We start from the raw sequence: 13677 nt of genomic DNA, 5'->3' as shown, positions 1-13677 counted from the left end.
AGGCGGCTGACCGGAGCTGTGGCTGTAAGGTGGTTGGTGCCTGTCGTAACGGCAATCCCCGAACCCTTTGGTGGACACCGGCGGTGAGGGATGCCGTCAAGCTGAGGCAGCTAATAGGTACTGGCAGGCCAAGTAGAATGTGGCTTCGATGGTTGCTGAGGCAAAAAATCGGGCGTGGGAAGAGTTTGGGGAGGCCATGGAGAATGACTTTCGGACGGCTTCGAGGAGATTCTGGTCCATCGTCCAGCTTCTCAGTAAGGGGAAGCAGTGCAGTGTCAACACTGTATATGGTGGGGATGGTGTGCTGCTGACCTCTACTCGGGATGTTGTGGGTCGGTGGGAGGAGTACTTCAAAGACCTCCTCAATCCCACTAATATACCTTCCAATGAGGAAGCAGAGTCTGGGGACTCGGAGGTGGGCTCCCCCATCTCTGGGACTGAGGTCACAGAGGTGGTCAAAAAACTCCTTGGTGGCAGGGCCCCGGGGGTGGATGAGATACGTCCAGAACTCCTCAAGGCTCTGGATGTTGTAGGACTGTCTTGGTTGACACGTCTCTGCAGCATCGCATGAATATCAGGGACAGTGCCTCTGGATTGGCAGACTGGGGTGGTGGTCCCCCTCTTTAAGAAGGGGGACCGGAGAGTGTGTTCCAACCTCAGAGGGATCACACTCCTCAGCCTCCCTGGAAAAGTATACTCGGGGGTTCTGGAGAGGAGGGTCCATCGGACAATCGAACCTCGGATTCAGGAGGAACAGTGTGGTTTTCGTCCTGGTCGCGGAACAGTGGACCAGCTCTGCACCCTTAGCAGGGTCCTGGATGGTGCTTGGGAGTTTGCCCAACCAGTCTACATGTGTTGTGTGGACTTGGAAAAGGCGTTCGACCATGTCCCTCGGGGAAGCCTGTGGGGGGTGCTCTGGGAGTATGGGGTACCGGACCCCCTGATAAGGGCTGTTCGGTCCTTGTACAACCGGTGTCAGAGCTTGGTCCGCATTGCCGGCAGTAAGTCGAACCTGTTTCCGGTGAGAGTTGGACTCTGCCAGGGCTGCACTTTGTCACCAATTCTGTTCATAATTTTTATTGACAGAATTTCTAGGCGCAGCAAGGGTGTTGAGGGGGTCCGGTTTGGTGGACTCAGGATTGAGTCAATGCTTTTTGCAGATAATGTCCTGTTTGCTTCATCAGGCCGTGATCTTCAGCTCTCTCTTAATCGGTTCGCAGCTGAGTGTGAAGCGGTTGGGATGGGAATCCGCACCTTCAAATCCGAGACCATGGTCCTCAGCCAGAAAAGGGTGGAGTGCCCTCTCAGGATTGGGAGCGAGATCCTGCCCCAAGTGGAGGAGTTCAAGTATCTCAGGGTCTTGTTCACGAGTGAGGGAAGAATGGAGCGTGAGATCGAAAGGCGGATCAGTGCAGCGTCCGCAGTGATGCGGGCTCTGCATCGGTCTGTCGTGGTGAAAAAGGAGCTGAGCCATAAGGCAAAGCTCTCAATTTACCAGTCGATCTATGTTCCTACCCTCACCTATGGTCTTGAGCCATGGGTAGTGACCGAAAGAACGAGATCGCGAATATAAGCGGCTGAAATTAGTTTCCTCTGCAGGGTGCCTAGGCTTTCCCTTAAAGATAGAGTGAGAAGCTCAGTCATCCGGGAGGGGCTCAGAGTACAGCCGCTGCTCTTCCACATCAAGAGGAGTCAGATGAGGTGGCTTGGGCATCTGATCAGGATGCCTCCTGGACGCCTCCCTGGCGAGGTGTTCTGGGCAAGTCCAACCAGGAGGAGGCCCCGGGGAAGACCCAGGACATGCTGGAGGGACTATGTCTCCCGGCTGGCCTGGAAATGCCTCAAGATTCCCCCGGAAGAGCTAGAAGAAGTGGCTGGAAGTCTGGGCATCCTTGCTCAAGCTGCTGTCCCCGTGACCCGACCTCAGATAAGCGGAAGAAGATGGATGGATGGATGGATGGATGGATGTGTTGATCAATGACAAAATTTTTTTATCAAAGATCCTTTTGGTAAGACTGCAAAAAAAAATCCAAGGAGGAGGTGATCTCTTTTCCATACAGTATTATGAATATATATGCAACTGTTTTTTTTTTTTATTAAATATATACTTTTATTATGGTGTTATTCTTATGCCAGTACAGGTTTCTGCTATTGATTCTACTTTTTTCTCCCACAGTCCACAGACATGCTGCTTGACTGATCAGTAATGTGATGTTGGTCTGAAGACTGAAGAAGTATAGTCTGTGACTGACTACCATTTAGCCCAGTGTGGTCTTTTCCAGCCGGCACTATTGTAGTTTCTGCCAGAATACACTCTAGCACCATACAACCTTGACCTAGGCGTTGTAGGTTTAGAAATGCGACCATGTCAGCATTTGAAGGAGGTATGTGCCTGTAGGCTTTGGAGCCTGGGACTAAAGCAAATAGGGCTTGTTCTGCTTGTCTGCCCATTTTGTTCCATGCTTATCAAATTCTGTATGCAACAGTCTTTAAAAGCACTCTAAAGCAACTGTTGTTATACCAAACACTGATTTTATTTTATATAAAAGCAACTATTGTTATACTAAAAAGATTTTATTTTTCTATATATTGTAAGGCAGCTGAGTTGCCAATAATACACCTCAACATGACAGTAAATTCCTGTCAAGTGCCATACTGACTATAGTCTACAACCAACTCAAGCTGTTAGTTAATTTTAGAATGTTTCTGCAGCAAACCACTGTGTTTTCACAGCAAAATTCTGGGAAATGTTTAATCCATTGATCTAAAACATTGCTAGCTTGTGTTTTGTGTGTCTCATTTCACAGTACAATACATTAAAAAGTTAACCAGCGAATAACATTATTTTACTATAATCGATATAACTGTTTCTTAGAGTGGTGTTTCATCACACTGTTGCAGAGATCTTTCAGTTAACAATTATCACCACCATAAACAAGCCAGGGTACAGAAATGCTATATTCTACTAATTATGCTGCATTACATTTATGTCAGAAGTCGAATGTCAAAGCTGGGAATGACGTGACTCCCAAGCTGACCACATTCCAGTAAAACATTTGGAAAACCTATATGAACGCCTCCAGGAAAACCTTTGCTGTGCTTGTTCTTCCAGAATAAATAGCACTTGATAACAATGCATTATGCTGTATTTTGCACATCCAAACACTGTAGCAACATGTCCACAAATTGAAGTTGGACAGTACTGTGTTTACGACTTATTTAATGACACACAGATAGATAGATGTATTAACAAGGAGTCAAAGTGAAATGTTATACCAGTCTGTAACAGAATATTGAGTTTCACATCTTACCATTTAAGACTGGGTTTGAATTCAAACATGCTCAGTGTAATTTGCATGTCCCTGTGTCTGCATGTTTTTTTTTTTTCTCTAATTATTCTGGATTTCTTCCCAACTCAAAATGCAATCACATTCTCCACAGTTGTCTGGTGTGCTTCAGCAATGGTCCACTTCAGAAATATTGTGCAGCATGTTGTGAGATCTGCTAAGAAAAATATTGGCTGTGCTGTTCCACCTGTTGCAGATAGTGTCATCAACCATGTCAAAACAGTCACCAAGGACTCATCTCACCCAGGTCATCACTTGTCCAAAAACTCCCCTCTTGTCAATGGTTTAGGTTGGTTAAAACTAACAGATACCTAAACAGTTTCCTTCCCAGAGACAGAGACCTCACAAACCAGTATTTTAGCCTGCCTTCCTCACTGATTAATATATGCAGGCGGGGTTGGGGGGAATGGTATGCTTATGCATGTGTGTGTATTTGTGTGTGCATGTGTCTTTCATTTGCAAATTTCCTTTATAATGGCACTATACTGCAAATGTGAATATGTTATTTAACTTATGTTATTTCCATGTGATGTTTGTTCTGTTATAAGCACATCCAAAGCTACCAAGTTACATTCCTATATTTTAAGTGCTGGTGAATAAAAGTGATTCTGATCCCAGAGATAGAGAGATGTCTGTATAAATGATGATAGATGTGTGTTTAAGTGTGCACTGAGACAGACCACTGCCTTGCCTAGGGTTTGATTTTGCCTGTTGCACAAATCAGCCTAGTTAGGCTGCAGTATAGTGACCCTGAGTCAGAGTATGAAGATTTGAAAATGGTTGGATTGATATTCCACCTAACAGTATGTTTACAAGGAAAGTTAACTCCTTACGGACATGGTACATACACTAAGGAATACCCAACGAACACCGCACAGAAGGCACTCCATTAGCAAGGGAGCTGGGATCGAAGAGTTTTAAGGAGGCGTTACCTGATATGTCACACATGTAAATATTCCTTTTTCCTAGAGATCAGTAGCCAGCATCTGTAAGTTATATAATATTTTGAAAATGATAACACTACCTATAATGGAGCAGTACTCATGTTGAACTTATTCTAAAGGATGAAATGCTAAATATTGAAAACAAGTTCATACAGCAGAAGTACCTTATGAATTGATATTCTTGGTCAACACTGCAAAAAATGTTTTAAATATAAGAAACAGACACCCACCCCTGTTAAGAACTTAGCGGTCATTTTTGATAGTCATTCTATAAAACTTTTTTACATCAGTCATAATACTTATTCACAATACTGTTGAACTGTAGACAACATAGTTGCCAGGTATCACAATTATCACAACAGAGCATAGTTTAAACTACAATGTCCATTATTCACCTGGCTCGAGGATATGCAACAGCAGCAAAAGGCAATGTAACTCACAGGGCATAACAAAATGACCACTTACACCTCTCGGCTTAACAATGACTGATGCAATGACAGTAATGTATCACTTCATGGCCTTCAAATACTGTACTCTAATAAACCATCCACAATTTGTGGCAGACTTCTAAATACTTGGCAGTACTTCATTCCATCCATCCATTTTCTGATTCTGCTTATTCCATTACTCTGTAACATATCACCCTTTCATTTAAAAATCTTTATAGGCATCTCATAAAAATAATTCATTCAATACTGTATCCTACTGTTAACACCATACATACCTCTCTGATTCCCTCCAGGTGCTCCTGCTTTTATTCCAGCAACATTTCATTAGTTCCAGCGATGGGCTCCTCCATTTCTGCCTGTCCCCAGGTGTTTGGTGAAGCAGTCTCCACCAGACTTCAGATTTAGCCTTTAACCTCATGTAAATTGCATTGGATCATTAATTGATGTCCAGCCGTCTTGTTCTGGTGTGTAGTTAATGATAATGTATTACTTTATTCTGTTGTAGAGTATCCTTGTGTTGTGCTATAGGTGCTATTTAAATAAAGTGTGAAACATTTTAATATATACAGTATGTCTTTTAAATCAGTTGGATTTTTTTGGAGAGAGGGTTATACAGTATATGTTTTATGTTTCGGTGAATGCGACAGCCCCACGTCACTTGCTTAGTATGCTGAAAAGCCAGAATTATCTAAAAGGAAGTGAAAGTTTTTACAAGACGTTTTTCTTGCTGCGATCTTAACTTGCAGGACTGGTGACCCAACACTAGCTGTTTTCCATTAATTGGTTACGCATTAAAAGCGAGCAAGTCCTGCGGGCTTCCTGGGAGACAGTTTGTTTCATACGTCTTTTTTTTTAACTTGGTTTATTTCTTGTCCATACTTTCAGACGTTTTGCAGAGGAGGCGGGGGAAGTCTTACTTTCTGTTCGTTTACTAAGAACAAAGTTCAAGCTAGTTAAGACTGATCCTGTGAGGAGTGTGAATTCTTTTCCTCCTTGTGTTTTGTTTGAAAAGAATGGTTGAAAAAAACTAGAAAAATGTATCGGGTGACTTTGGAAAACAGGTTTTAAGACTGAACCTCCAGCGCCGGTGACTGCAGAGGGACTCGAAGCCCGAGCTTGGACATTAAAGTTGGGCGGAATGCGACAGGTGCGACCGCGGTGGGCTACGATCGGCAAGAGTTCGCTTTCTACTCTAAACCGCCTGCAGATTTTAACTTGTTTATCAGCGGAAACGCATAAACGATATGAAGAAAGGGGAACCGCACTTAATGGGTGGTGCTCATTTTTATCCTCTTTCTTAGCTAAGAAACTTCCAGACGACATCGAGCAGCGGTGAATTTACGGCACTGAGGTGTTCGCATTAAATAACGAATCGGTTCGTTTGGCGTTTATTCTAAATATCGTTGCATTTACAGTACGGTATGCGTTATTTGCCTTACATAGTACGTGATATATTTTTCTCTCCTTTTTTTCTGCAGGAAAAGCCTAACTGTGTTCCAATGATTTGATTTTAAGTGCTGCATACTTGGACGGCGAATTCTTATCGGGATGGACCATCTCTTCTCCGCTGAGGAGAAGGGCGATCCCTCGTACTCAGACGAAGCCTTCAGTATCCAGGAATCCAGTGATAAAATCGGACCGCCGAAGACGCAGGAAGGCACGGATGCAGCACGAAAGGAGGAGCCTACCACAGCCCCCCAGGCCAGCGGCTCGACGCAAGTCCCATTGAGGTCCAAGAGTTTGGGGGGCGTGAGCACCAGCGCTCCGCGTTCACCCCGACTGAGTGCCTCTCCCGCGCCCCACTCTGTCCGGAGGCAGAAGCTGCAGAGGCAGCAGGATGTAGGCGATTGGGGTAGCTCTTCAGAAGGGACAGAGAAATCCAGTATCACTCCGGCGATGAGGAAAAAATACCTTAAGGAGCTGCTCTTGAGTAATGGGCTGAGCAATGGACTCGGAAGCTTGCTGTCCTCCACTACTACTTGCAGTGTCTCCAAGGACTGTGACAGCGACCAGTGGACTTCTGATGAGAATGCCAACCGGCCGTTCTTGGCGCTTGATCCTGTGGAGCATGCCTGGATGGTCTCGGTGGTGGAGGCGAACTACGATACCATCGTTGAATTCTTGGAGGAGGACCCCACGCTGCTCACTAAGCGGGACTTTGTCAGTGGCTTTACTGCAATTCATTGGCTTGCAAAATACGGGAAGCACGAAACTCTCATCAACTTGATGCGGTTTGCGGAACGCAAAGGGGTCCCAGTGAACATCAACTTGAAGGCTAGCGGCGGGCTCACACCTCTGCATGTAGCGGCTATGCACGGTCGCGACATGGTTGTTAAGGTGCTGATTGGCGCCTACGGCGCGGACATTGAGGCCAGGGACAACAGCGGGCGCCGACCCTGGCAGTATTTGCGGGCGGGCTGCTCCTACGAACTCAAGGAGCTCATGGGTGCCTTGGAGGCGGCATCACCTTTGGGCATCGCGTATCACAATGTGAATAACAATGGTTCTGCCAGGGGGGCCTACAGCAAGAGAGTAGCACGGGATGTCACGGAGACGCCAGAAGAGCCTCCACAGGCCAACAGCCAACAACCATGGACTGCGCCGTTAAGGAGGATCCTTAATTTGGGGTCTTTATTTTCCTTTCGTAAGATCTGGAATCGTGCAGGATCGGTGCGGTAGGACAACATCCAGCACAAATCGGTACCCCAGGACATACTTGCACTGATGAGTCATATCAAATGTAATCGTCTAAACAGCTTTGAATCGTGAGGGCTGAAAACATGTACATTTGTAAGATATTTTTATATTTGCATACGGCATGAGGAAGGAAATGACGAACGTTTAAAACATTGCATGGTGGATTCAAGCACGGTGGGTCAGGGTAGTAAGATAGCCCAGCGAGCCGTGCCGCACCCTCTGCAAGCAAAGCGACGGCCAATCCTGTAGACTGTTTGTGTTCTTCCCGTGTGCGCGTGTGTGTCGCCTCCGCCGCCACCATTTCATAAATCGACACGTCAGGTGCGCGAATGGACCCAGAGATCGATAGACAAAGGCAGGCGTTGTTGGGTCCGCCAGTTACACCAGAACGCTGGTTCTGATAGAGGAGTGGAGGGTAGCTAATGCCGGTCTCGCCTATTAAAAACCTTTAATCGGTTGTATCAATAGAATAAGGGGCTGCCATTATTTCTGCTTGTAACGAGTCTAAAGGAGACGGCGATGGTACACCATTACTGTTAGCTTTGCAGTTTCACATCCACACCATTAGTGTTGGTTTATTTTACAACGCTTTACAAACGCTCCAATGCTTATGCATGAAAATTACACGGTATGCACAGCCTATGTTTAACTGAACAGATAATGCATTAAGCAGCCGGCAGCACTGAAAATAAAAGGATAATTGAGGAAAAGGTCAAAAAGAAGTCACCGCATAGTGAGAACGGACGTCGGAGTGTGATCGCCGAATTGTAAATTATTGCGGTTTGTTTGCAAGTCTGCTTTGTCATAGTACTCACCGAAAAAGGCGCTATATTAGAAAAAGCCAAAATGAGGAGGAGAGTACTATTGGTTAATCGTAATAAGAGAAAAATTAGCATTTTCACATTAGGCGTAATTCTTTAAAATATTATAAAGTATATTTGTAATATAATATACTGTATAAAGAATCTTGTATTCTGACCTGTAAATATTTCAGTGGAAGGTAGAGTAGAAAGGTGCAGGAGAGAGGCGGCTTAAATCATTCATTGAGAGTTTCCCATTTTTATACACTTTTCCCATCCAAGGATAATTCATTTCTTTGACTCACAATATTGTTTTGCCACACAGTAAAATGAACAACAAAAGCGTCTTTCTTTTCGAATGTAAGAAAAGTAAAAGTCGGTGAATGATACCACCCATGTACTGACCGAAGACATTTTGAGAAACAAAAGCGAATATTTAAGTGGCACGACGTTGACGCGTACAAAACGCCCAGCATTCTGGACATGTCGTGTCATTTTCTAACCCGCTTAAGCCAGACCAGGGTCACGAGGGCTGCTCGAGCCAATCACAGGTAGCAAGGCAGGAACAAACCCTGGCCAGGGCGCCAGTCCTTAGCGCGAACAGACACACACCAAACACTAAGGTCAATTTAGCGCCGCCAGTTTACCAAATCTATATGTCGGAAAGAAACTCGGAGTACCCGGTGGAGAACCATCAGACACGGGGAGAACACGCAAACTCCACACAGGGAGGACCTCAGGATGCAACTCCCGTCTCCTAACTGTAAGGAAGCAACGCTACTATATGTTCCAGTCATTCTAGTAAAAATGAAACATATTTGGAGCACAGTTCTTAAAATGGAAGACTTTGTGAAAAGGGCACACATTAAAATATTGTGTAGTAATTATCCACTTTTATAAATATATGCAAATGTTGTTGTTGGAAATACATTTTCACAGTATTTGAAAAATAAAATTACAGTTGTCCAAATTTAAGTATTGTGCCGGTTTGTTTGAACAAAACTGATGCAAAGCCGTAACCCTCTCAGAATGGGACACGTTGAACTGGTCAATTGGCATGATGTAACTGATCTTTCTTGAACCTTCTTAATCCACATACTGGGTGCCAGTGCATAGCTTGCGACTGCCTTTAGTGCTGCCAACAGAGTGCGCTTAGAGCATGAAACAAAACCAGTAAGAAATAAGGAGAGGGCCGTTCAGCTGGGAGTTGAACTGGGGTCTGTATGCGGCCACTGCTCCACTACAAGGCATTGGAGACTGAGCCAAAACCCAATCCATCTCTGTGCTACTTTGAATTCTCTATGTAAACTGTGAAAGAAATACACTCACTGATGTGAGGAGAGGACTTTTGGTGTGAAGTGTTGACTGTCGGACCCACGCTGTGAAAATGACGGTTCTGTAATAGCTTCTACATTCATAAAAAATAAACATGTCAGAGTGGTCCTTCAGAGCAGTGCCAGAGGGGAACCATGTTTGATTCTCAAAAGACCCAGCTCCATGAAGATTTCAGAAAGAACTTTTATTTATTTAGATGTGTAGCAGGCTCTATACAGTAAATAAGCATGACAAATTTGTGAAAGACCGATGAGTTCTTTATTTTAAAAGGACTCTCGCTGCCTACAATAACACGGGCTAGTCCAGGTTTTCTTAATCTGTTAGTGTCTTGTTAGGTAACTTGACATGCATTAAAAATTTTAGGCTTCTTCTTCATAGTAGAAATTTTTTCATGGTTACTTTTTGGACCTGTTTTGATCTAAATAAATAAAGGGTCCTTTGTACAACATTCACATGGATGGTTATTTTGTCATTGCTCAGGGAGTTGGCACTGTCATTGTTAGTAGTGCATCCTAACTGTAGGTGAGCGTTTAGCTTGCGCCGTAGTCACTAATGCAAATCTGCCATTTCCATAACAGGACTGCACATTATTTTAATGATTCCTAGAAACTGAGCATCCTTAATGTGTGTTCACAACGGATTCTCATTCCACTAGATAAGTCAGACTAGTTTGGGAATGGCGTGCAAGAACCGTGAATCACAAAGTAAGCTGATGTTCATTTTTCAGGAGGAAATTGATACAAATATGAAAGGAACAGGAGATCACACAGGGCTGAGGAATTTCTTGTACTTTGTAGAATTTATAACATATAAGGCAAAACTAAAACTATGCAAAAGCATGTGTTGTGCTGTAAGAGTGGCCTTGCAACTGGACATTTCCGACTACATTTATGTTTCCTCTTGAAAGCGCAGCCATGATGTGTTTAGGACTCCTGCATATGTGATGTGAAGAGTAACCTATTTTATGAAACTGTGGTGCTTTCTGATGGTTAAGCCAATAAATTCACACTGACATTAAAAAGTATTCAGCCCCAAAAGCCATTTCCTCATGTTGATTGGGATTTTGATCTGTTTGACGGGGATTTTTTTTTTTTTTGCCAAATCAAATACTATTTTCCACTGTGCTGCCTATAAATGAAAGAAAATTCTAAACTACTAAAAATTACATTTATAAATGGAAATGTCAACAGTTTCTAAATATTCCTGCCCACATTCAGCACTTTATTGAAGCGACCCTTGCTATTCTTACAGCAAGTGGTCCTTTTGGATAAGCCTCCATTAATTCTGCACAGCACGATGGTGTGCCATTAGGCAATTCCTTCTTGCAAAGTTTCTCGAGCTGCGCCAGGTGAGTTGGTGAAGCGGCTGTGCACAACAATATTCAGGTTTCACAACCGGCCTTCGATAGAGTTAAGGTCAGCATTCTGACTGGGCCACTTCATTTTCAGTCACTCCATTGTAGCTCTGGCTGTGTGCTTTTGGCCAAGACACACATTCTCCCCAGTTTAAGCCTTCAGGCAGAAGGAAGAAGGTCTTCCTCTATACATCATTCACCATCTCATCAGTCCTGACCAGACTGGCAGCCCCTGCTGCTGAAAGGCATCACCACAACATGATGTTATGGCCACCACAACAGCATGGATGGTGTCAACCTGTCTGATGTGTGCTGTTAGATTTACGTCACACACACAACTTAGTTTTCAAGCCACTTTAGTTGCATCAAACCATATCTACCTGCCTCATTTTTGCAGCATGTTCCAAGTGATGTTTTGCAAATCTGTATGTGTAAGGACATGTTCTTTCTTTTCAGCCAGGGCTTCTTCCTTGTCAGTAACCCATAAAGACTCATTTTGTGCAATCCCTTGGAGCTTGGAGAGTCTTGAAGATCATCTCTGACTTCATTCACAGACGTCACAGTAGCTTCTCTGACAAGGCCATTCTTGGGTGGTGACTAAGTTTAGAGATTCAGTGTGGCTGGTGTATATTTTTCCACTTCCACATAACGGACTGCACTTTGCTCTGAGGCATGTCCATGGACTTTGAGATGGTCTTGTACCCTGCCCCAGATTGTTGCTTCTCTCTAATTATATTCCTGACTTTTGTGGATGCTCTTTTGCTGTCATCTTGGTTTCCTTTGTGGAAAAATCTCAACTTTACTGTTGGACCTCAGTGTGAGAGGTGGGATTCATCCTCATGCATGAACTAAGAACATCTGGGCCACCATTTCCTATACAGATGGAGACCATCAACAAATATGGTAATAAGGTAAGACCCCTGAGCAAAGGTAGCCTTCAGTTTACAAAGGGTATGAATATTTTTGAGTCTCGCAATTTAGATTTTTCCTTTTTAATAAATTATTGAAAGGTTTACAATTGTTTTTTTTTTTTTTGGTTTGTCATGCTGTACACTGCCATGGAGACCAACTAGAAAAATCTCACTTTAATATATGGTAAAGTCACAATCTGAGACAATAAAACATGAAAACAGTTTTGGGGCCCAAACACTGGGCACTGTATGTTTGCATTCTCAAAATGACCAAAAGAGCCAACTCCTAAAATTACAATCTTTGGCTGTAATTTCTACCTTAATGCTTCATCAATGATTTGATCATTTAAACAATCGAATGTAACCAAAGGCTATGTTTAAGTTCAACTGCCGCTGGAGAATTCACAAGGTTTAAATGTTTCTAGTAACAAACTAGACCCCCAGACACTTCCATTAGACTTTAGCAGAGATGACGTCCAGATGCTTCCCTTTTAAGGGCATTGGGTTGTGTAAAAAGTTATTGAAATACAAACTGTACAAGATAATCTGAAATGCCTGGGGTTTTTTATGATAACCTGACCTCGATTAAGCCATACTAACCTCAAAAGATCTTTTTGTTATTGCATGAGAAACTTTGTGAAATATTGAGACTTGGTGCATGTCCTCAGAAAGTATGGTGATGATTGCTTCTTATTAGAAGAAATGCAAGATGATAGTTTCATGCACTACAAGTCATCATTTTGTAGTATGAAATTGAAATGTGATAGTGGTATTTTAAACTACAATCTATTAACATGAAACATCCTTATTATTAATGAATGCATATGTAGTGATCCAAATTTCCATCACAGAGGGACAGACCACAGCTTAAGAAATGTTGACAACAATTAAGGGACAGATGAATGCATCAAGCTACCTTAGATCTGTCATAGTTAATGTGCACCACCAGCATTTCAAGCATTCACTTGAACTGCCAAAGCAGGTAATGTAGACTTTAGTGCCAAATCAACATGGAGAGGACAAATCATGCCAAAGAAAACAATTCATATCAAAACAATGACGTAAAAAGTGACAGCACACAAAGATACTGCCTATGCTAACTTGTGTCCAATTTCTTAATACCCAGGAGAAGAAATACACATCTTAGTGCACCACTAACGTGCCATAAACCAGTGAATAGTAAAGCTGCATGTCTGCTCCATCTTTGATTATTGACTACACATTTTGTATAACAAATACGAAAATTACTTTCACTTCAGATTTAAAAGTTTATATGTGTATACACACATGCACAGCTATAATCAAACAGTATCAACCCTTGCAATGTAAGTTGCTTCTATCACATAACCTTTGAGACTTCTTTGAGAGGATTTTTATTTTTAACCTGTCTGCATCTCCATACATAAAGACCGGAGGCCTAATATAGGATGTCTCTCGTGCAAGAGTATTTAAGCACACAGCTACAAACAGTCCTCCAAGTATAACCAACAATTTCGTTAGATTAAAAGTGAACACATGAGCAGCTGTCTTTTTTCAAATAGCTGGTAAACTTGTCCTGCAGACACTAACACTGAGATTGCAATCTTGATGTTTATTCTCTCACAAGGCCTCCAGTAAAACTGCACTATTTTTAGCCTATCTTGTCATTTAGTGAACAGGATTTAAGGAGGACTGCAGATCACTTGCATGCACACACACATAGACACTAATAGAACTGCACCAACATACTACTGTGAGAAAGTCTTAGGCACTTCAGGTGGTTAACAAAAAGGTGTCTTGGGCAGTTAATTTGCATCCTTTGGATTATTGTCAGCGTTAAGAGGCATGCATATCTTTTGAG

General features: G+C 43.0%; 1 protein-coding gene across 2 annotated transcripts; it reads left to right on the top strand.

Annotated features, from left to right (window-relative positions):
* Positions 1-5521: 5521 nt before the first annotated feature.
* sowahd (sosondowah ankyrin repeat domain family d) lies at positions 5522-9212 on the top strand. Of its 2 annotated transcripts, none has more exons than XM_039766097.1 (2): positions 5522-5887; positions 6219-9212. In XM_039766097.1, exon 2 carries the CDS (start codon positions 6289-6291, stop codon positions 7417-7419), a length of 1131 nt encoding a protein of 376 aa, XP_039622031.1. In that variant the 5' UTR covers positions 5522-5887; positions 6219-6288; the 3' UTR covers positions 7420-9212. The 2 variants fall into 2 exon arrangements, with proteins under 2 accessions (XP_039622031.1, XP_039622030.1); XM_039766096.1 differs by having other exon boundaries at positions 5523-6115.
* Positions 9213-13677: the final 4465 nt, after the last annotated feature.

Source organism: Polypterus senegalus, chromosome 10 (genome assembly GCF_016835505.1).
Source record: "Polypterus senegalus isolate Bchr_013 chromosome 10, ASM1683550v1, whole genome shotgun sequence".
Classification (NCBI taxonomy): domain Eukaryota; kingdom Metazoa; phylum Chordata; class Cladistia; order Polypteriformes; family Polypteridae; genus Polypterus; species Polypterus senegalus.
Note: the sequence above shows the minus strand (reverse complement) of the source record. Positions and strands in the feature narration are given on the sequence as shown.